This window comes from Podospora bellae-mahoneyi (assembly GCF_035222275.1).
Source record: "Podospora bellae-mahoneyi strain CBS 112042 chromosome 1 map unlocalized CBS112042p_1, whole genome shotgun sequence".
Lineage (NCBI taxonomy): Eukaryota > Fungi > Ascomycota > Sordariomycetes > Sordariales > Podosporaceae > Podospora > Podospora bellae-mahoneyi.
The window spans coordinates 3603088-3623928 of NW_026946359.1; the positions used below are offsets into that span (position 1 = coordinate 3603088).

Here is a 20841-nt window from a genome sequence, read left to right on the forward strand (position 1 = left end):
GTTGATCTTATTAGTCCGTTTCTCTCGCTCCTGGTTCAAAACCATGCCCGCAAATGACTAGTATATATATTTCCCTTGCCGACTCCCAACTCCTTGCTAAATAACCCATCCACAAAAGAAAAAGCCGACCCCAGTCCCAATCCCAATCCCAAAATAATCTAGTACCCCTACGCCTACCCAGCCTCCCCTCACACACAAAAAAAAAACCCTCATCCACCCCCGGCCCCCCTCCCGTTACTCATCGAATTCACATTACTCGCATGCGCCAACAAAAACTTGCAGCACGTCAACGTCAACTTGCAAGCCTTTGTCCACCCATCATCCTGCGCAATCCCCAGCTTGATGCTCACATCCATAATCTTGTCCCCCTCGATCCTGTACGGCAGCGCGAGCGGCGTCCCCTCCCTCGCCGTCTGCTTCTGTACAAAGTCGCCCAGCTGCCTCACCAGCTCCAGAAACGCCACCATCGCCTGGTCAAACTTCCTATGCATGATTGTGATGCCAAAGGGCATGTCCCCGCTAGAGAACAGCTCCAAAACATGACGCTTCGGCGCGGGTGGAGGGGCGCTCCTGGCCGAGCCGTACCGGCTCGAGGAGGGGGATTGGTATTCCAACTTGATGATTCGGGAGCAAGACCCCATGGGCTGGGGCTCGTAGCCGTCAAAGTGGTAGTTGAGCTTCTCGGCGACTGTCACGATGAGCAAAAGGGCGTGGCCCCAGGCGGCGTTGATCTCGGGCCAGTCGACCGGGCGGGCGTGCAAGCGGCCTAGGCGGAGGCCGTTGATGGTGGCAAAGGTTCCGTCGTGGCTGATGCAGAATGTGTCGTTGTATACGTTGCTGCGTTGGAGCTTCTCGAGCTGGCGGGAATCGTGGTCAAAGGTGCTGTTAATGCTGTCGCGTTCGTCTTGAAAATGGGCTAGTCGAGAGGCGAAGGCGTTGCGTTCCCTCCAAAAGACGTCTTCTTGAGCGTCGACCTTCTCGGCCTCTTCTTCGAGTGCAAGGAGCTCGAGATCTAGTTTGGCCCTTTCCTCCTCTAGCTGCTCGATTTCTCTGCGGCGCTCGGCCACGGCTTGGCTGGCCCTCCGGAGGGCTTCGTCCTGGGCTCGAATCTCGTCGTCTGTGGGTGCGCTGGCCTGTATCTCTTTGAGGCAAGCGATATACGCGTCCCGCTCACGGTTTGTCGCCTCGAGTCTTTTCTGTAATTCCTCCAATAAAAGCTCGGTGCACTCGACGCACACTGGGTGGTCTATATCGGATCGCGCTGACAAGATCTCGAACAGTTTGGCGATGCGCTCCATCTCATAAGACTTGTCGTCGTCTGGCGGCCCATCATTTCCTCCATTCGCCGGTTGCGCCGAGGAAGCATCTTGTTGCTGTGGTTGTTGGCTTCTGTGTGGTGTTATCTGAGACTCAGTCAGGAAGATGAATGACATGGAACTGTCGCTGGCTCGTGGGGGTCCTCCATGTCTCTTGAACATGGGTTGACCGGCCTGTCGAACAGCCTTCTCGTAGGTGGACTTGCGCGCCCTGTCCTGGGAGTGTAGAGTTCGCGATGCGGCTGGGGGTTTCTTGGGTGGTTGCTGTGAGTGTGTCGCCACGAGGAGATCATAGGCGGCCGGATTGAGGTCCTCCAGAGAGCCGTCGAGCTTCAGAGGGCCGCGGCATTTCTGGCAAAACATCTTGTGCCGGAGATCTAAAGAGTCTCAAGGTGTAGCTGATAGAGATAAAAGGTAGATAAATAGATGATCTGGCGGGGAGGTAGGCACCAGTCGCTCTAGGTGGGCTGGACAGTGGACGTCACAGTTAAACAACACCCCTGTCCCCGGCACGCAAGCACCCCCGCCCGCATGCGACTCAGCGGCCGGCTGGTCGGGGGGTTAAGGTGACCTCCCCAGGCTGTCATGTGCGTGCCAGCCACTGGCCCGTGCTTGCATGTCGTAGTCGCAGTCGTCGTCGCCGCAACCAACCCAGCCAACCTGGAACTTTGACTTTGACAAACATCAAGCAACAAGTAAATACCAACGACTAGCCGGGGCGTTCAGGTCTCAGCCCAAAACTGCCATCACCATGTCCAACCCCCTCGACACCGACGCCGGCACCGAGCTCTTCAAGCACTACGAATCAGAATACCTGCTCGTCCGCGCCGACCTGACCCAGAAACTCGACCAAATCAATGAGCTATCCGGCGAGCCCAGAAAGGCCGCCCTCAGCGCGGCAGAGCGGGCGCTGGAGGAAACCGACGAGCTAGTGGGCCAGATGCAGATGGAGAAGCAAAACGTCCCCTCGTCTCAGCGCACAGCAATCAACAGACGGATCCGCGACTACAAGAGCGATGTCGATGGATACAGGCGAAAGCTGCGGACTCTGGCCGAGGACAGGAGTGCGCTTTTTGGGGGACGGTACACGGACAATCCCGGTGGTGCTTCTGGGGATGCGCAGCTGGAGCAGAGGCAGCAGTTGTTGTCTGGTAGGTTTCTAGGAAGCCAAAGGAAGAGGAATCTGAAGCTGATTGATGATAAAGGGACCGATCGTTTGGACCGCAGCACTCAGCGCCTGAAGGCTAGTCAACAGCTGGCGAACGAGACCGAGTTCATCGGTGCCAACACTCTGGCCACGCTGCAACAGCAGCGCGAGACGATTGAGCACACCACGCGCGTTATGTACGAGAGCGAGGGTTATGTCGATCGCAGTTTGAAGAGCATCAAGGGCATTGCCCGTAGGTATGGCGTTTGCTGTGCACCCCTTTGGACTCTCAAAATCACATACTTACTTGTTATCTGTCTAGGATGGCTACCAATCGGATAATCACCATCGCCATCATCACCGTCTTGGTTTTGCTCATCTTTGCTGTCATCTTTAGCAAGTTCAAATGATTGATGTGTGAATTGTTTGTTTTACAGGCTGGCGAAACGGTTAGAAGGAGTTATTTATTGGCTGTACTAGGGTTATGGATGGGTCAGCATGATTTGAGTTGCTTGTAAAACACGGTCTTTTTTCCTCCCTCTCTCTCACTGCTCTTATCTCGGCTTCTTTTGGCTGTGTGTTTTGTTGTGTAAATGTACATACTGCCACTTGCGTAATAAATGGAGCTTCTCTTATCAGTTGGTTAATGCGGGGTTATCGCCCACCCACCCACCACGACCATGATCCCGGCGCCCGGAGGGGGGACTCATAAACAAACGGGGGGTGGTGGCATACCTTTTGATAATTCCTCCGAGTTCGTGCTGGGATTTTAGGAAAGTCAACTTATCAATTTCGTCCGGTTTGAACCTTTTTCCTTGTCTGTGAGACGGGAGACACAAGATTGGGCAAAGATGCTTCTTGTACCGAGAGAGGTTAGTCAGTCAGTCACACACACCATGCCCAGCCAGTCCCTCACACCCAACCCATTTGACATGCAGCCGTGGTGTTCATCCCATCTTCTTCTTTTCACCAATCGAAACTGACGAAAACGAAAGCTCGACAAGCTCACAATCTCCCACCTCGGCTTCCTCGCCCAGCGGCGTCTCGCCCGCGGCTTGAAGCTGAACCACTCTGAGGCTGTAGCGCTCATCTCGTCCAACATCCAGGAGCTGATCCGCGACGGGAACCATGTCGTCTCTGACCTCATGTCCCTCGGGTCGACGATGCTAGGTCGACGGCACGTCCTGCCGAGTGTGCTGTCGACGCTGCATGAGATACAGATCGAGGGGACGTTTCCTAGCGGTACTTACCTCGTCACGGTGCACAACCCCATCTCCTCTGATGATGGTAACCTCGACAGGGCGTTGTATGGGAGTTTTCTGCCTGTGCCGAGCAATGATGCGTTTCCGGCGCCACCGGCAGAGGAATACGCGCCTGAAGCCCAGCCCGGAGCGGTGGTTTGCGTCAAGGATGCGGTGGTGAGGCTGAATGAAGGAAGGAGGAGGATCAAGCTCCAGGTGACGAGCAAGGGGGATAGGCCGGTGCAGGTCGGGTCTCATTATCACTTTGTAGAAGTCAACCCCGAATTGGAATTTGATCGGATTGCGGCGGTAGGGTACAGGTTGGATGTCGCTGCCGGGACGTCTGTTCGGTTTGAGCCGGGGGACAAAAAGACTGTCACGCTGGTTGAGATTGGGGGGCATAAGGTTATTAGAGGGGGGAACAGAATCGCGAACGGGGTGGTGGAGGAGACGAGGAAGAATCCTGACGAGATTGTCAAACGACTGTTGGATATGGGCTTTGCTCACACGCCGCAGAAGGATGTTGTTGAGTTTATGGAGGGGTTTACGATGGATAGGCGGGCGTATAATACCATGTTTGGGCCGACAACCGGAGATCTTGTGAGGCTGGGGGCGACGGATCTGTGGATCAAGGTTGAGAGGGATTATACGGTTTATGGGGATGAGTGTAAGTTTGGTGGTGGCAAGACGCTTCGTGAGGGGATGGGTCAGGCGACCGGGCGGTCGGATAAGGATACGCTTGATCTGGTGGTGACGAATGCGTTGGTTGTGGACTGGACGGGGATTTACAAGGCGGACATTGGGGTTAAGGAGGGGTTTATTGTCGGGATTGGCAAGGCAGGGAATCCGGATGTGATGGATGGGGTGACGGAGGGGATGGTGGTTGGGAGCTGTACGGATGTTATTGCTGGTGAGGGCAAGATTATCACTGCGGGTGGGATTGATACGCATATTCACTTTATCTGCCCTCAACAGGTGGAGGAAGCTCTCGCTTCTGGAGTCACTACTTTCCTTGGTGGTGGTACAGGTCCCAGGTAAGCAGCCTTCCCCCTTTTTTTTTTTCCTTAACCCCCTATCCCACCACATCACTAACCCAGCCCCCTTTTCCAGCGCCGGCACCAACGCAACAACCTGCACCCCTGGCGCGCACTACATGAAACAAATGCTCCAGGCAACCGACTCCCTCCCCATCAACATCGGCATCACAGGCAAAGGCAACGACTCGGACCCCCTCGCAATCAGAGAACAAATCGCCGCCGGCGCCTGCGGCCTCAAACTCCACGAAGACTGGGGGACCACCCCGGCCGCCATCGACACTTGTCTTTCCGTCTGCGACGAAATGGACGTCCAGTGCATGATCCACACCGACACCCTCAACGAAGCCGGCTTCGTCGAAACCGCCGTCGCCGCCTTTGCCAACCGCACAATCCACACCTACCACACCGAAGGCGCCGGCGGGGGCCACGCCCCAGACATCATCTCTGTGGTCGAACACCCCAACGTGCTACCCTCCTCCACGAACCCAACCCGGCCCTTCACCCTCAACACCCTGGACGAACACCTCGACATGTTGATGGTCTGCCACCACCTAAGCAAAAACATCCCCGAAGACGTCGCGTTTGCCGAATCCCGCATCAGAGCCGAGACCATCGCCGCAGAGGATGTCCTTCACGACCTCGGCGCGATCAGCATGATGTCCTCCGACTCCCAAGCCATGGGCCGTTGCGGGGAGGTCATTCTCAGAACGTGGAACACCGCCCACAAGAATAAACTCCAACGCGGCCCGTTGCCCGAAGATGCCCCCACCGGCTGCGACAATGTCAGGGTTAAACGATATGTATCAAAGTATACCATCAACCCCGCCATCGCCCAAGGCTTCTCCCACCTGATCGGGAGCATTGAAGTCGGCAAACTAGCCGATTTTGTCGTCTGGGATCCGGCCTGGTTTGGGACGAAGCCGAGCTTGGTGGTGAAATCGGGCTTGATTGCGGTGGCCATGATGGGGGATCCGAATGCCAGCATACCGACCATTCAGCCGGTGGTTGCGAGGCAGATGTTTGCTAGGGATTTGCCCGGTGCGAGTGTGGTTTTTGTGAGCAAGGAGAGTGTTGAGAACGGGAATATAAAGAGTTATGGGCTGAGGAAGAGGGTGAGCGCGGTGAGGGGGTGTAGGGGGATTGGGAAGAGGGATATGAAGTGGAATGATAAGATGCCGAAGATGAGGGTTGATCCGGAGAGGTATGTGGTTGAGGCGGACGGGAAGAAGTGTGAGGCGGAGCCGAGTGAGAAACTGCCGTTGACGCAGGGGTATTTTGTTTATTAAGATCGGGGGTATAAGGGTTGGTTTTTTTTTTTTTTTTTGGCTTGTGTGTGATATGGTAGTTAACGTAAGGCAAGCGGAATCTCTACACATTTGAATTTGAAACTATAGCTTGAGACTGGATGAGGGTGGTGAAAAATTGCTCTGTGAACATGACAAGAAGGAGCCTGTCAGTTTTGATGGCGCATAGGTCTTCAGCAAGGCCTCATGGTGCTTGGAAAAGGGGCTGGTCAGTTAGCAAAATTCGACCCCTATTCCTCGTTAAACAGTGTCGTTTAAAAACAGGGTGTGTGCTGGGGCCTTGAATAGGGCTTTCGAGGTCCCGTTGTGGGGAGGGAGGAGTGCTCCAAGTCGGGGTGTTAGTTGGAACCGTCCCGCCTGTACTTTGACCTCGACTTCGGACCCAACACTTCTGCAGGGTTCTGAAAGCGTATAAGTGGTAGCTTGAGAAAGCCAGAGCACTCACAATCAAGAAGTAGTTGTTCTTCAAAGGCTGAGAGCTATTAGCAGGGAAGATGGTCCGATATATAGCCCCCATAATCCTCCTGGTGGCACTATGCTTGGAACACAAGGCTGGCGGCTTTCAAGATAATACGTTCTAGAAACCATCCAGAAAAAACAACCCTTGATAAGAGATCCGAATAGTCAACAGAAACACCCACCTGGTGCAGACATCATCACCTGGTTTCTATCACAACATGTCACACAACGTAACACAAGTGTACTTATTGAAGTTTCATTTCACCAACCCCCCGAGCTCACTCGATGCCTACATGCAGAACGGCGACGCACTCACTGACCCAGGCCCCAAGACGACTACATACATCCGACAAGACTCCATACAAAAGCCAATCCTGCGTTGTTTCCCCTTCCTCCGCTCCCACCTGAATAGCAAAGCAAAAGGACCCGCCAATATTCCCCAGTTCATACCCATACAAATAATACAAAAACGCGCGACCGCCTGCTTCAACTGTTGCGGCAAAAAGCGATCAGAGATGGAGAAAAATATCATGCCCGCGTTGTTCAAAACCCAGCTGCCTTTGCTCCCAAAGCATAAAGAAAAGATGCCGCCCCAGTCAGTGCAGAGAGGCAACGCAAGAGAGGCGCCAGAGGTATCATCAAGATTGGAAACGAACCGACCCAAACCAGACCCAGAGTATAACGCGCAAAAGAGAGACAAGGAGACGAGCACAATCAGTTCTTGGTCTTCTTACGAGCAGACTTCTTGGGCTCCTCCACAATCTCGGCCGCCTTGGACGTTCTCTTCCTCTTCTTGGCCTCCGGGCTCGCCGGAGTGGCGGCGGGCTCTGGCTTGGGAGGCTCGGGGACAGCGGGAGTGGCAGCCGTGCTCTTCCGCTTGCGGGTCACGGCCTTCTTGTTGGGGGTTTTGGCTGGTGGCGCGGGCTCCTCCTCGGAGACCTCGGCGGGAGGGGACTCGACAGCGGCCGTCTGGTGAAGCTGCTCGGCGATGGCATCCTGCTCATCGGCGGGGAACTCCTCCACCTGGGCGAGGTTGGAAACGTCAATGTTGTAGAGCTCAGCATAGGCACGAGCCTCATCATCCGACATGTTCTTGGCGTCCATGTTGCCGGCCTTGTAGGAGTGGACGCGAGCCTGGTAGAGGCGGAGGTTGTACTTGTAAGCCGTGTTCCAGCCCGCCTTCTCACCAGGGGCCATGACAGCCCAGCGACGCTGGCCCTCTTCCTGGACAGCACCCTTGGGAGCTCCCTCACCAAGGTCGCTCGCAATGATGGGACGAGCAGTCTGCATGTAAAGGAAGTAGGGGGTCAGGGGACGCTTGGGGGCGTTGGGGTCATGAGTACGCTTCTTGCGCTCCTTCTTCTCCTCAACAACGGGCATGGGTGCAGCAAGGGCAGCGGGCATCAGGCCGCCGAGAGCGCCGTTGAGATGGTCAAGAGTCTCCTGTCCATTCTCGAGGCTGGTACCCTCGCCAATGAGAAGGTTCGTCTGACGCAAATAATCGGCAGAAAAACTCCTAATCAAATCCTGGATAGTTTGCAGACGGTTGTACACCTTGGAGGACGGTCAGCAAGTGTGAAGGTGTCTGGGTGGCCATAGCTTATCGGGGTGCGGTTGCCAGAACCAAGCAGGTACAAGTAAAGAAAAGGGGTGGGTGGGTTGTGCCTTGCACCTAGCCCAGCTCGAGGCAAGAGGTGGCGGGGGTGGGTGGAAGTGGAAGTGCAAAGCCAATGCTTACAGAGTCTCTGACGCGAATAAACTGCGCGACATCGATGACGGGAGGGCCACCGGGGATCTGGGCAACAGGGAGTTGTTGTTGCTGGATAGGGTTGATGATGGCTGGCGCGACTGGCGCAGGCGAGGGGGCGACCTCAGCGACCTTCTTGGGTGGGCGCGGCATATTTGCGGCTTTTTGGGTTTGGGGGTCTGTTAAGAATGACTTTGTTGTTGTTGTTGTTGTAAGATAATAGCGGGATGGCGGCGCTGTTGCTGCGAATGCGACGGCGCGATGGTGGATTGCGCTGTGGTTGGGGGAGGGCAAAGCGCTGAGCGGAGGTGCTGGAAAATGAAGGGAGAGATCAAGAGGAAATTTTTGGGCGGGAGGTTTGGGGGGAGTGGCGGGGTCCCCAAAATATACGCCGAGCCGCTGGGGGAAGAGCCAGCGCTGATTTACCTGCTGAAAATTGGCGGGTCGTGAAAAAAATTGTGCGCTGCCTGGGGGTGGAAGGGGGCTGCCCGATTTTGGGCGAAATCAGTCACGGCACCAGGGCACCCCGCTCCGGGGAAGCTTCAGCGTCCTGCCCGCAAGGCTCCAAACAACAACACGCCTGTCGACACATTTCAGGTCCGCCTACTACCAACCGCTACCTATTCCTGACTATCCCACTACAAAGAGACAACACCGTACATCCCGTCCTTCATTAGGTACTCCGTCTCTTGCAGCCTTTCTTTTCTGCACCTTCTATCGGTTTCCCCCAAAGCGCAAAGCTCCGCAGTCGCACCTGCCCAGCCAGCTCCAGAGCCTCGTGTACAGCGAACCCGGGCACATCAGTTTGGTGCAACAACATGTTACCTAACCCGACGCGCCAACAAACCCCACTGGGGCCTGCAGTCAAACCTCCACCACAACATCCTCGCAGTCACTGATTTCTGGTCGCTGCTGTTCTTCTCTATGATGGCGCTGGACTGACGACCAATATTTTTATTTGCTGTCGTGGAGGTGTGCCGTTGATCATGGCTGATATCGACAAGGCTGGTTTTCGCAAATCGATTCGCCATGTCTGCATGCTCAGTGCACCGCTGTAGGGGTCCAGCGAGCCGCCGGCGACTTGGGTCGCTGTTCTTCAGCTACGCGATGCAGCTATCTCGAAGGCCTTTTAGGTACTTCGGGGGCGCTCTTCCAGCGTTTGGCGGAAGATCGAGTGGTCTGACGCGAGGCCTTCCACTGTCCAATTGGGGCTCGCTGTTGTCTTTGAGACACCGCAGCGCTGTCCTCCCGTCCCCTCCCAAAGCGACAGGGGGTCTTCGTCAGCACCGCCCAAAAGCCGGGGTGATTTTTTTCTTTGCTGATTGATTTTGAAGCTGCTGTGGAGCGCCCCCCCCCCCCGCCCGGGTCTCTCTGATTTTCTCTGCCCAGGCCCGCCCAAGCTTCTCTTCTTCAGTTCTTCACAGCCTGAGGTGATCGCTTTCCCCCTCACTTCCCATTCTTCGAATCAGCTTCTGTCGCAACGGTTTGCTTCTCTTGGTTAGGGGCATTATACACCACTATTGCACCATGAAGTTGGGGAACCTTTTATTTCTCTGCTATAGCCTGCCGCCACTGGCATGGCACAGAGTCTCTAGAGAGGAGCATACAGCAGCTTAGGCCGGCGCTGTCTGTCAGCTCTTCATCTCAGCCTACAGCCTCACACTTTGCTTCCTGCTCTGAAATGATATATGATTTTCTATAGTTCTTTCCATGCCAGCATCAATCTTCGTCAAAGGAAGGCGTACCTAGAGCACTACTCTGACGCGCTATCCAAAAGCACTATTTTATGTAAATTATGCAACATGTCCTCGAAATACGAATTGAAGACTACGGGACTTGATTTGATACCGTTAACGAAGCCCAACCCGTTTGAAACGCATTGTCGGGGCAAGACGACCCAAGACGACCCAGGACAGGCGAGCTCGTTGCGCGACAGTTGGATCATATCGATCGAACAAGACGTTGAGTTGCAGCTGGCAGCGACATCACTGTTGCCCTGCCGCACCTCGCTCGCCGGCGGTGTGCTCGTCACATTCAGTTATTCACGCTTTTCTGCTTCTGAACTTCTTCTCGAGGTCTAGACGTTCTGAATTTTTCATAGCGCGGGAATGCTGAGACGGGCATAGGCGGCGCGGACGGCCGGATGGCCAGCCCCGCCTGAACTTCCGCCGCTTTCTCGTCGACATCCACAGCACCAACGCGCCAGCCACACCCCGCTGATGCCATTGCGCGTTTGATTCCGACTCAGTCTAGGTACTGAACAGCGCTCTCTTTCGTGTCAGTCTCGAGTATAGTGTAGATGAACAAAAGGAGCCATCTCCAGAGTGTCGTGTCCCGGGTCCCAAAGCAAGATCTTGGCTTCGGTTGGGCTCAAGCGCCCAGTCTGTGATGGGTACGAGGGTACCAACTCGATGACGATGACGCTGCTACCGTTTACCTCTCCGTGAGCTATCGACCCCACCCCGCTTGCCAGAGGGCAACCCCGCTCCGCCAGTCAACCCCTCCCTGTGCCCCGCGAACGACGCAAGCTGAATGGTTGGCTTGGCAGTGTTTCTGATTGCCTGAAACTCGGGTTTTTGGCTGTGTGTGATATGGCATGGCCGATGCAATGGTGTGAGCCACGCTGATGTTCAAAGCAGCCCGAAGCAGGATATGAGCTCCTGCTTTGTTTCCAAGTTGATAATGGAGGGTGATGCTCAAGTTTATATTTAGGGAATTGGTATCCTCATTCTTGCCCCCCTCTCTCTCCCTCTCCCTCTCTCTCTCTCTCTCTCTCGTGGTGACACTCTTTCTTGCCACACCTCCAACAAATAGAGCTTATCCATCCCATCTCCAAAGCCCGAACCCACCGAGCTGAGCTCACCGGCAAACAGGGGTTTTTGTTTTCCTGTCTTGCTCTCTGCGAGCTTCTGCCCCGCACTTGGTTCCCTCTTCTTCCAAGACTTTTGGAATATCTCGCCCATTGATACCCTCTACCTTAAACTCATCTTACACCTAACTACCGTTGTTATTTTCTGCGACTTTAAACTACTACAAAGCATCATAGCGATAAAGCAATTCATATTCAGCCATGGCTTACTCAAGGGAGTACCCGACCATCTTGCTCGGGGTCATCCTCCTGTTTTGGTTTGTGAAGCCCACCCTCGCCTTCGGCGCTGGTAACATTGCCGGGATTTCTAGCATCGAGGGCCAGAACTGTGAGTTGATTCCTCCTACCATTTACGGCACATCACCAGGCTGATCGGCGCTTTGTCACAATTACAGGGCGCCACGGTGACATCGAAGATGCCCTCCTCAAAGTCATGATGGCCCGCGCCGTCGGCGGCAAGAGATTCGACAAGTTGATGGTCTCCCGCGTCTACTTTGGCAACTGGCTCCGCGACTACTCCCAAGCCATCGACGTCGGCACCGTCAAGAGCGTCTCTGCCGAGGCCATCAGGCTCCTTCTCTGCGTGCTCGGCTTCATTACTTTCGGCTACGGCAGCAAGGAGTTCGAGGTGACGGCCGACCGTCTGGGGTGCTACCGTCCCGAGGACCACATCGACAACCCAAAGGACTATGCCGAGAACGAGGACGCCAGGCAGTACCACCGCGCTCTTCGCGGCCCGGTCAACGAGGAGGTCGAGCTGGCGATCGATCCCGAGACGGGCATGAAGAACTACATTGCTAATGAGAACATCGGGATCATGACGTCGGCTGCGCACTGCAGGAAGCTGTTCACGGATGCGATTGAGCTTGGGAGGAGGTATGGGAGGAGTGGGAACAAGGATGATTTGTATGAGTGCCTGAGGTTGATCGGGACTGGGTTGCACTGTCTTGAGGGCATGTTTCTCTCATCGTTATATCTTACAGGACAAGGTTCGAAACTAACATGAATGCAGATTACTTCGCCCACAGCAACTACATTGAACTCGCCCTCATCGAAATGGGCGAGCAAGACGTCTTCCCCCACGTGGGCCGCAACACAAAGATCTCCCTCGAGGGCGCCAACGACGAAGTCTACCCCATCGTCACCGGCACCTTTGGCGGCGTCGACTTCTTGCACTCGGTCACGGGCGAGGTCTCGGACAAGCTCATCCAGAGTGAAATCCAAGACCTGGAAAACACGCTCGAGCAGTCCAAAAACTCGGACCTGTCCTACCTCCGCGAGCTCCTCGACAAGATCCCCGACGGGCTCATCGGCAGCGACAAGAAGAACAAGGTCAACGAGATCCAGGACAATGCCAACGCCGCCCAGATGGAGCAGACGAGCATCTCGCCCAAGGAGACGGAGGAGTTTACCCGCCAGGTCCAGGACATCTTCCGACAGATCATGCCCGCGATCGAGTACCACGACGACTTGCTCAAGAGCATCTCGGAGGCGGTGTCTAGGATTCCGATTCTCCCCAAGATTATCGAGCAGCTCGAGGAGCAGCTCTCGTTGTTTGTGTTTCAGGTCATCGCCCCGTTTGTGATTCCGGTTATCGAGCAGATCAAGAACGAGCTCGCGACGGGCGCGACGGAGATTATCGAGTCGAGCAAGAACGAGCAGCACATTGTTTTCGAGGACGATGACGCTTCTGATCCTACGCACTCGATGCTGTCGAAGGATCATTTTACGAACATTCTCAACGAGGTTGCTGGGCGGGCGGCGTCGAAGGTTGTTTCCTGGTCTGTGCCGCAGCTCATGGAGGCTATCGATGACGAGGGGGTGGATGTTGATCGGGTACTCAACAAGATTATCTATGGTGTGCTCCACCACCCTGCGCAGCGGAACATGGGACCTGACGGGGCTGATGAGGGCCGGAGGCTGATTTATGGGATTGTGGAGGAGTGGTGGAATGATATGGGGCGGGGTCAGCAGGAGGATTATAGGCGGAAGCTGAGCAGGGAGGGGGTGGAGAATGGGGAGAATCATAGGGAGGGGGAGAAGGATTGCGGGCATGGGTGTGGGGGGCGGGTTGAAGGTGAAGAAGAATTATGCTAATGCTGCGCCGGAGACGATGGAGGATCGGATTGCCGAGGCGGCGGCCGGGCATATCGTTGCGGGGGTGAAGCAGAGCTTTAAGCAGGCGGCCGAGAATGCGGGGACTGGGGAGGGGGGTGGAGGGTTGGGGGGTTTCTTGAGTAGTGTGGCGGGCAATATTTTTAACTCTGCTAGGCAGGAGAGGGAGAGGGAGAGGAGTGAGCAGCAGGAGGAGACGCCTAGCTATGGGGGTGGTGGGTATAGGAGACAGGAGGAGGAGGAGACGCCTAGCTACGGCGGCGGCGGTGGTTATGGTGAGGCTGCCAGCTACGGCCGTCGTGAGGAGGAAAGCTCCGGTTATGGCGGTGGCTATGGTCGTCGTGAGGAGGAGAGCTCTGGATACGGCGGTGGCTACGGTCGTCGTGAGGAGGAGAGCTCTGGATACGGCGGTGGCTACGGCCGTCGTGAGGAGGAGAGCTCTGGATACGGCGGTGGCTACGATCGTCGTGAGGAGGAGAGCTCTGGATACGGCGGTGGCTATGGTCGTCGTGAGGAGGAGAGTTCAGGTTATGGCGGCGGCTATGGCCGTCGTGAAGAGGAAAGCTCTGGTGGCTATGGCGGTGGCGAAGCTGCTAGCTACGGTCGTGGTGACTATGGCGGCTACGGTGAATCTAACACCTACAGTGGTTACGGTCGCCGGAGAGATGACGAGGAGGAGGATGAGGGACGTCGCCGGTGGTAAACACTGGGCGGGTTTGTCTCGGGCATTCTTGGCTGACATGGTGGAATCAGAAGATGAGGCACTGGATTTGTGATAGGTGAAATGGCTAGATGAGTTACATGATATCAGAAGACTTTTGCGTGTTGTATCCCGAACGCTGTGAGATGATTGCTGGCCGTGAATAATCATCTCCCCTTTTTAACCACGGGCCTCTCCTTACGCTTCCCCGTCCTCTCAACATTCAAGGAGTCCAAGTAGGAACCGTACTCGGCCCAGTAGGCGTCTGATCAATAACATCCCTCTGCCTCACACACTGGCTCTTGGCCGTAATCGCCGCCGGGCAGGCAACCTGTCTGAACCTCACATCAGGGTTATCCGCCCCCATAAACCAATCAAACCTCCAATTACACCCCGCCTTGAGCTTGTCCGGAAAACTCTCGCAAGCACTTTTGCTCCCCACACCGCCATACCTCTCCCCCCAACCATTAGGCGGCGCACCATACTGCTGGGTGCACGCATTAAAGATCCCGACACCACCCCCCGGCATGGCAATGTCAAAGTGGTTGTTTCCCAGGTCGCCACCGGTGTTGGTGGCCTGGACGATCATCTTCTTGCCCGAGACGGGGCCGGAGGTGAAGGTGAGCTCGTAGCAGGAGCAGCACCAGGAGGCCTCGTTGCTGCCGGCGATGTTGACGGCTGCCCAGCCGTAGGCGACGGTCTCGTTGACCGCCCACGGGGATTGGTTGCTGCACATGAAGGCTGACCCGCCCGAGTCGCACCCGGAGCGGGTGGACCCGCGGTCGTTGAGGGGGTTGTCGTTGCGGTCGCAGGTCAGGACGGGGGTGGAGGCGGTTGACTTGCCGGGCCAGGCGCAGGAGGGCTTGCAGCAGTCCCAGTAGCGGGTTGTTTTGCCTGTGCCTTGGGCTCCCTGGGCGGAGGCGAGGCCGCCGAAGGCCAGGATTGTGAGGGCGAGCTGCATGACTGGGTTGCAGATAGGGGTAGACCGTTGTAAGTAAACAAAGCTGGAGGTGACAAGGCAACCACAGAAGAACAAGACAAAACACAGTTCCCAGGGAGGAGGCGAGAAAATATATACAACAAGATCAACACGGAGCCCAACCCCGGATCGTCACCTCTATATTGCCCTCCCCGCAAATATGCCATCAAGAAATACAACAGTCGATCCCACCAATCGACCCCCCTCCCCCTAGGTACTCATCTCCAGCATCACAGACACATTGAAAGGCTGCTCAATTGTCCCAGGTAATACCCGTCCATCCAAATTGCGTGATTACTTGTCCCGGGAATTTATTCCACCCCATCGTCCCTGGCCAATATGAGGCGTCCTATGACGGAGAAGAAGATAGACAACGGCAATGGCTTCCGAGATGGATATAGTACATAGATGAACATGTCATGTCAGTTACATATTCCCCTGTTTCTGGAATTTCTGGAGGTAGGTACAGAGGCGTGAGAGATATGCGATCGGCGTGGCTCGGGGAGGCGGGTGGTATATTAACCGCTGCAAGCTTGCTTGGCCCCTTGTTGTATGGCCCCCGCACTGGCAGGGAGATAAATAGGGGTTCGTCATCGTTGTCGTAGCTGCAGGCTGACCCCCTTGTGTAAGATCTAGATAATAGAGAGAGAGAGAGAGAGAGAATGAGCTAGTTAGTTAAGATGAGCTCTTTGTTTCCAAGTTTTTTTGGCTGTGAAATATCATGAGAGCCTTTTTACAGAATGAGGTGTTAGATAACAATTCATTTTTATTTATCATTCAACCAGATGATGGAGCTTCATCTTGCCATGCATCTCTGACGGAGTGGTGCTTTTGTCTGTCTGTCTGCTTTAAGCCAAATCAAAAAACGTCAAAAACATTCTAACAAGTTCCAAAGTGGCAAAGTAAGCCAACTCGCTGTTGTTTTCTTCACCCAAGTCATAACCCACCCCATCACGGTAACCTCAACTCCTCTCTCCCCTCCACCTCGACACTATACTCCTTATACCCCCACAAATACCTCACCCTCAACACCTTCCCCTGCTGCCCCGCCATCGGGTTCGGATCCCAAAACCCAAGCAACTTCCCCTTCTTCACCCCCTTTGGAATATGCAACCGTCCCCAATCATCCACCAACGCCGCCAGCGCAATCGTCACATCCGCCACCTCCTCCGGCGGCGCATTCCTAACCCCGTACTTCGCCGACAAAATCACCAACCCCCCCTTTTGTCGTTCTTCCCTCTGCCTCCCCTCCGCTCCCGTGGCCAGAATAACAGTCAGCTCATCCGCCTCGGTCCTCCTCTTGTTAATATACTGCCTCAGCGCCGCAGGATTGATCCCCGGCCCCCTCGCCTTCGCCACCGCCCTCCTCTGCCTCTGCCTCTGCTTATAAAGCTCACACGCCGCCAAAGCAGCAAACGGAAACACGGTACTCCAAAACAGGACCTTCATCCCCAGCTTCGACCTCCCCGCCCCGCTCGCCATGAGAAAAGGCAGCGAGAACCTCTGCCCGAGCCTGGACCAGTAGAGTGAAAGATGAAGATTGAACGGCGACAGCCCGACCTCCAACCCTGCTTTGCTGAACCGACCAAACGACTTTAGCGCTCGGAACGCGAGGTAAAAGTCCTTTTGGACGGTGCCCGCTAGCTCGACCTCCCCGCGGATGCCGCCCTTTGCTCTGCCGGGGAGGTAAGAGGAAAAAAAATCCCTGCCGTAGCGGAGGTAGGCTGCTATGTTCCCCGGGGTGAAGCCGGTGGAAATTGTCCAGCTGCCGGGTTTGTTCTCGTCGAGGTCGGCGTCGAGGACGGAGAGGCCACGGGCCGAGGGTCTGGTGAGGGATTTGCCTTGGTGGATTCCAAGGTCGGGCTGGGCGAAGGAGTAGCCTACTTCTAGGGTTGGGGGATTGGTGAAGGAGGCTAGCGAGCGGGAGCCAAAGGTCCGGGAGAAGTGCGTCATGTCGGCGCATTCTTTTGGCCGTGACGATGCGAGGTTGAAGAGGGAGAAGTCGCCCGAGTCGGCGATGAGGAAGGCGGTTCCGTTCGAGTCTGCGCCGACTCGCTTGTGGGCGGCGAGGCCAAAGTTGGTGATGTTGTGGGACCAGATTTTGGAGGCGAAGAGCTCCACGTTGATGGGGGCTGTTGGGTCGTGGAGGAGGGGGATGGTGTGGCCTATTCGGAGGGAGGTTGTGGGGTGAGGGAGGGGGGATATGTCTGTCTCGAGGATGAGGTCAGGGATTTGAGGGTGCTGGGGGGTCCTCGGGTCGCGCCAGGCCATCTCTTGGCGGAAGGAGAGGTTCAAGGCTGGCAGGAAACGGGAGGATAGAAGCTGGTCAAGACGGCGGCGGCTGTGAATGGATGGGCCTGGGGGCTGGTAGTGGTCCAGAACCAATGGGGCGAGTCTGATAGGGTCATCGAGGAGACCGTGGACTGAGCCGGTGATGGTGAGGGTTGGGTCAGTGAACCGGATGGGAGGCTTGGTTGATGCCTTCTTTTGCTGCTGCTGCTCCGGAAGAGGTGCCTTCTTTTCTCCCTCTTCTGAATCTTCAAAGAAGTCTTTCAAGACCTTCACAAGGGTTACTGAGGCTTCCTCGAACGGCTCTTTGAATCCTGGCAAGGCCACGGTGGCAGATTTTTGCAGCGAGAAGTCCAGCACTTCCACTCCAGGGTTTCCACGCTTCGCAAGTTCCTCAGAAGACGCAAGTAGAGGCGAAGCATTCACCCTGAATCCCAAGTCTGTAGTCGCCCGGGCATCCCGGCGAGTTAGGAGGATATACTGATCTTGGATCTTGCTCTCATAAGTGGTCTGCTTCTCTGCACCAAGAAGGGCAACATCAAGCTCGGCCTCGTCATCCTCCGAGTCATACCCCTCGATGGTCGACAAGTCGTAACCAATTCTTCGTGATGGGTCGGCCAAGACTTCATATGCCGCTTGAACCATCCCCAGATAGAAGCCTGCCGGGCTCTGCAGAGGTCCTGACTGCCTCTCCACAGCAAGCACTTGAACGAGGCGGTTATAGGCAGCCTGAACCTCCTCTCGCCTTAGTGCCGGCCCCTTCTTGGGAAGACACATAAGCTCATAGTAGCTTCTGTCCAGAGGGCCGTCTGCGAATAGCTTCCTGATGACCTCTCGCTCGGCGGCAACCTTTTCATCATCATCCTGGTCCTCTCCGCCCAAGTGCTCAGACGCCAGGGTCGAACCCACAAAGGAGGAAGCGTCGTCAAAATCAAACTCTAGCACGCTCCTGGTTGCTGCAAAGTGTTCACGAAGGGAATAGCGATCTGTTTCAGCAGCAGGTGGGCGCAGCGACTGGCGATCAGCCTCGGCTGGACGTGCCGCCCTCTGGGAGCCATGGTTAGCCGGGGCTCTGGATCGCTGGGAGCGGATAGAACGCGTGTCCTCGTAGGTGGAGGGAGGTCTATTCGTCCTTCGCGACATGATGAGAGAGCCGAGAGTGACGACGCCGAGAAGAAACCAAAAGAGGCGTGTTGAAAGAAGACAAAAAGAATGGTTCGAGAATATCCCTTGATAGAGAATCGGGTTAGCTATCGCGGGGCTCAATGCAGGATGATGAGTGGTTCACCGCCGCTTGATGGGTAGCGGATAGGTGCCGAGCCTTCTGATGCGACATGGCGACAGGGGGGCTCGACTGCTAGCTCGTTTGAGGAACTACAATAAAAGAAGCCGACGTGCCACATGCCAGTCAGGTATTCAAGAATCAAGATGGCGAGCAACTTTTTCATTACGAGATATATCGGGGACATATTTCCAGCTGCCCAGAAGTGCTGAAGAAACGGACGCGTAAGGTTCACTCCCGGCGGGCACCTGTAGTTGGCCAGTTCTCACAGGACAAGATGCTAACAGTTGTTAAAAATGGCAAGATGGAGAATAGGGCTTAAACTGCGCCTCAACCGGACGCCTTTCCACCTGGAAGGGAGACACCAGAGGAGACACTATACAGGATACAAGTAGCACACAACTCGGTGCAGATCTCACATTTTAAAGTTATACAATAGAGAGACGGGGAAGAAAAAAAAAGGACCTGACCTGGAAGCGGCAGGCAACTGGAAGGCAAGGCAAGGTCACCGCGATAAGCACCCTTATCGGCTGCAAGCAACTGGACTGGTCTGGGTGGATTGCCAGGCAAGGCATCCCTGCAAAGCTACGCTAAACGGCAAGCGCAGCGAAACGCGCGCCTGGTCAAAGGACTCTTCTCAAAAAGATGCTGGCCGTGTGCCCCTCACTCTGTCTGCTGACATTGGGCGCTCTCTCGCCCACACCACCGCCAATTTGCAACATCGATCCCGCACCCCCAGCGACCGCGCAAACGAGCGCACCCGTCTCCAGAATGGCCAGAGTCTATGCCGATGTCAACCAGAACATGCCCAGGAGCTACTGGGACTATGATTCTGTCAATATCAGCTGGGGCGCTCTCGAAAACTACGAAGTTGTTCGCAAGATCGGTCAGTCATTTTAACCCTCCTTCCAAACAACGACTCGCTGACCCCCCACACTCCCCCTTCCCCAGGCCGCGGCAAGTACTCGGAGGTCTTCGAGGGAATAAACGTCGTCAACTATCAAAAATGCGTCATCAAGGTGCTCAAGCCCGTAAAAAAGAAGAAGATCAAGCGCGAGATCAAGATCCTGCAGAACCTGGCAGGCGGCCCCAACATCGTCGCCCTGCTCGACGTGGTTAGGGACTCGCAGAGCAAAACCCCATCGCTCATCTTCGAGTTTGTCAACAACACCGACTTCCGAACCCTGTACCCCAAGTTTGTCGACATCGACGTCCGCTACTACATCTACGAGCTCCTCAAGGCCCTCGACTACTGCCACAGCAAGGGCATCATGCACCGCGACGTGAAGCCTCATAACGTTATGATCGATCATGAGAACAGAAAGGCACGACCACCATCAAAACACCTCTGGCTCTCTCTCTAACCTGACCACTACTGACACTCTCTCAATAGTTGCGCCTCATCGATTGGGGTCTCGCCGAATTCTACCACCCAGGTACCGAGTACAACGTGCGCGTCGCCTCGCGCTACTTCAAGGGTCCCGAGCTTCTCGTCGACTACCAGGAATACGATTACAGCCTGGACATGTGGAGCCTGGGCGCCATGTTCGCCTCCATGATCTTCCGCAAGGAGCCATTTTTCCACGGCCAGAGCAACGCCGATCAGCTCGTCAAGATCGCCAAGGTGCTCGGCACCGACGACCTGTTTGACTACCTAGACAAGTACGAGATCGAGCTGGACACACAGTACGATGACATTCTGGGCCGTTTCCAAAAGAAGCCCTGGCACAGCTTTGTCAATGCAGACAATCAACGATTTGTCTCGAACGAGGCGATTGATTTCCTCGACAAGCTGCTTCGATACGACCATGCGGTAGGTTTTTGTTTACCGTGATGAGATGTCATCCGATGCTAATGATAAAATAAAGGAACGTCTCACCGCCAAGGAAGCCATGGCCCACCCTTACTTTGCGCCAATTCGCGATGAGGGCATCCTCCAGCGCTATCTCGCCGGCGAAGCAATCTAGTTGATACGTAAGGACGATCCGGTCAGAAAATTCTGGTCACCTGCCATCCCGGACGCGGATGACTCGTGGGCTTGCTGAGGAGTGGAAAGCGGCTGGAAGGAAGGCAGGACAGCCTCCCCAAGTAGCAGCCTAGCGCAGAGAGGAAATTTGATTTTGATACCAGGGCTGCTGCTGCTGGAGTCGGGACCGAGGGAGGGGGACATGCCGAGGTTGGGGGGAGGGGGGGAAAGTGATTGTGGGTGGGTGTGAGGAGATGGGAGATTGAGGAGAATGAAGAGAGAGAGAGAGAAAGAAACACAACTTGAATAAAGTAGTTAGTGAAATATCGTTTGGTGCGATTAGAAATGGCAAGGAGTATGGGATTTCGTGGTTCTTATTTTTTTTGGTTT

General features: G+C 55.4%; 9 protein-coding genes across 9 annotated transcripts; 5 read left to right on the forward strand and 4 right to left on the reverse strand.

Annotated features, from left to right (window-relative positions):
- Positions 1 to 209: 209 nt before the first annotated feature.
- On the reverse strand, positions 210 to 1679 carry atg6 (Vacuolar protein sorting-associated protein atg6; the record flags this gene model as incomplete). The annotated part of the gene is made up of 1 exon (XM_062874392.1): positions 210 to 1679. The coding sequence occupies one exon, from the start codon at positions 1677 to 1679 to the stop codon at positions 210 to 212; it is 1470 nt and encodes a 489-aa protein (XP_062737511.1).
- A 129-nt stretch (positions 1680 to 1808) lies between these two features.
- Positions 1809 to 2873, forward strand: vti1 (t-SNARE VTI1; the record flags this gene model as incomplete). The annotated part of the gene is made up of 3 exons (XM_062874393.1): positions 1809 to 2467; positions 2522 to 2720; positions 2786 to 2873. The coding sequence occupies exons 1-3, from the start codon at positions 2068 to 2070 to the stop codon at positions 2871 to 2873; spliced, it is 687 nt and encodes a 228-aa protein (XP_062737512.1). The 5' UTR covers positions 1809 to 2067.
- Positions 2874 to 3314: 441 nt separating this feature from the next.
- On the forward strand, positions 3315 to 6158 carry URE1 (Urease; the record flags this gene model as incomplete). The annotated part of the gene is made up of 3 exons (XM_062874394.1): positions 3315 to 3335; positions 3459 to 4738; positions 4815 to 6158. The coding sequence occupies 3 exons, from the start codon at positions 3315 to 3317 to the stop codon at positions 6025 to 6027; spliced, it is 2514 nt and encodes an 837-aa protein (XP_062737513.1). The 3' UTR covers positions 6028 to 6158.
- Positions 6159 to 6648: 490 nt separating this feature from the next.
- QC761_111050 (uncharacterized protein) lies at positions 6649 to 9167 on the reverse strand. The gene is made up of 2 exons (XM_062874395.1): positions 8243 to 9167; positions 6649 to 8058 (listed from the first exon to the last, which is right to left on the reverse strand). Exons 1-2 carry the CDS (start codon positions 8402 to 8404, stop codon positions 7219 to 7221), a joined length of 1002 nt encoding a protein of 333 aa, XP_062737514.1. The 5' UTR covers positions 8405 to 9167; the 3' UTR covers positions 6649 to 7218.
- Positions 9168 to 9842: 675 nt separating this feature from the next.
- Positions 9843 to 13217, forward strand: QC761_0012170 (uncharacterized protein; the record flags this gene model as incomplete). The annotated part of the gene is made up of 6 exons (XM_062871933.1): positions 9843 to 9877; positions 10029 to 10504; positions 10891 to 10970; positions 11066 to 11448; positions 11516 to 12064; positions 12133 to 13217. Exons 4-6 carry the CDS (start codon positions 11322 to 11324, stop codon positions 13215 to 13217), a joined length of 1761 nt encoding a protein of 586 aa, XP_062737515.1. The 5' UTR covers positions 9843 to 9877; positions 10029 to 10504; positions 10891 to 10970; positions 11066 to 11321.
- Positions 13218 to 13233: 16 nt separating this feature from the next.
- On the forward strand, positions 13234 to 14011 carry QC761_0012180 (uncharacterized protein; the record flags this gene model as incomplete). The annotated part of the gene is given in 2 exon segments (XM_062871934.1): positions 13234 to 13861; positions 13881 to 14011. 2 exon segments carry the CDS (start codon positions 13234 to 13236, stop codon positions 14009 to 14011), a joined length of 759 nt encoding a protein of 252 aa, XP_062737516.1.
- A 147-nt stretch (positions 14012 to 14158) lies between these two features.
- Positions 14159 to 14896, reverse strand: QC761_111070 (uncharacterized protein; the record flags this gene model as incomplete). Its single annotated transcript, XM_062874396.1, has 1 exon — positions 14159 to 14896. One exon carries the CDS (start codon positions 14894 to 14896, stop codon positions 14159 to 14161), a length of 738 nt encoding a protein of 245 aa, XP_062737517.1.
- Positions 14897 to 15865: 969 nt separating this feature from the next.
- Positions 15866 to 18651, reverse strand: QC761_111080 (uncharacterized protein; the record flags this gene model as incomplete). Its single annotated transcript, XM_062874397.1, has 2 exons — positions 15866 to 18432; positions 18492 to 18651. The coding sequence occupies 2 exons, from the start codon at positions 18649 to 18651 to the stop codon at positions 15866 to 15868; spliced, it is 2727 nt and encodes a 908-aa protein (XP_062737518.1).
- Positions 18524 to 20597, forward strand: CKA2 (Casein kinase II subunit alpha'). Its single transcript, XM_062874398.1, has 5 exons — positions 18524 to 18709; positions 18790 to 19371; positions 19437 to 19810; positions 19879 to 20298; positions 20354 to 20597. The coding sequence occupies exons 2-5, from the start codon at positions 19131 to 19133 to the stop codon at positions 20450 to 20452; spliced, it is 1134 nt and encodes a 377-aa protein (XP_062737519.1). The 5' UTR covers positions 18524 to 18709; positions 18790 to 19130; the 3' UTR covers positions 20453 to 20597.
- The last annotated feature ends 244 nt before the right edge of the window (positions 20598 to 20841 follow it).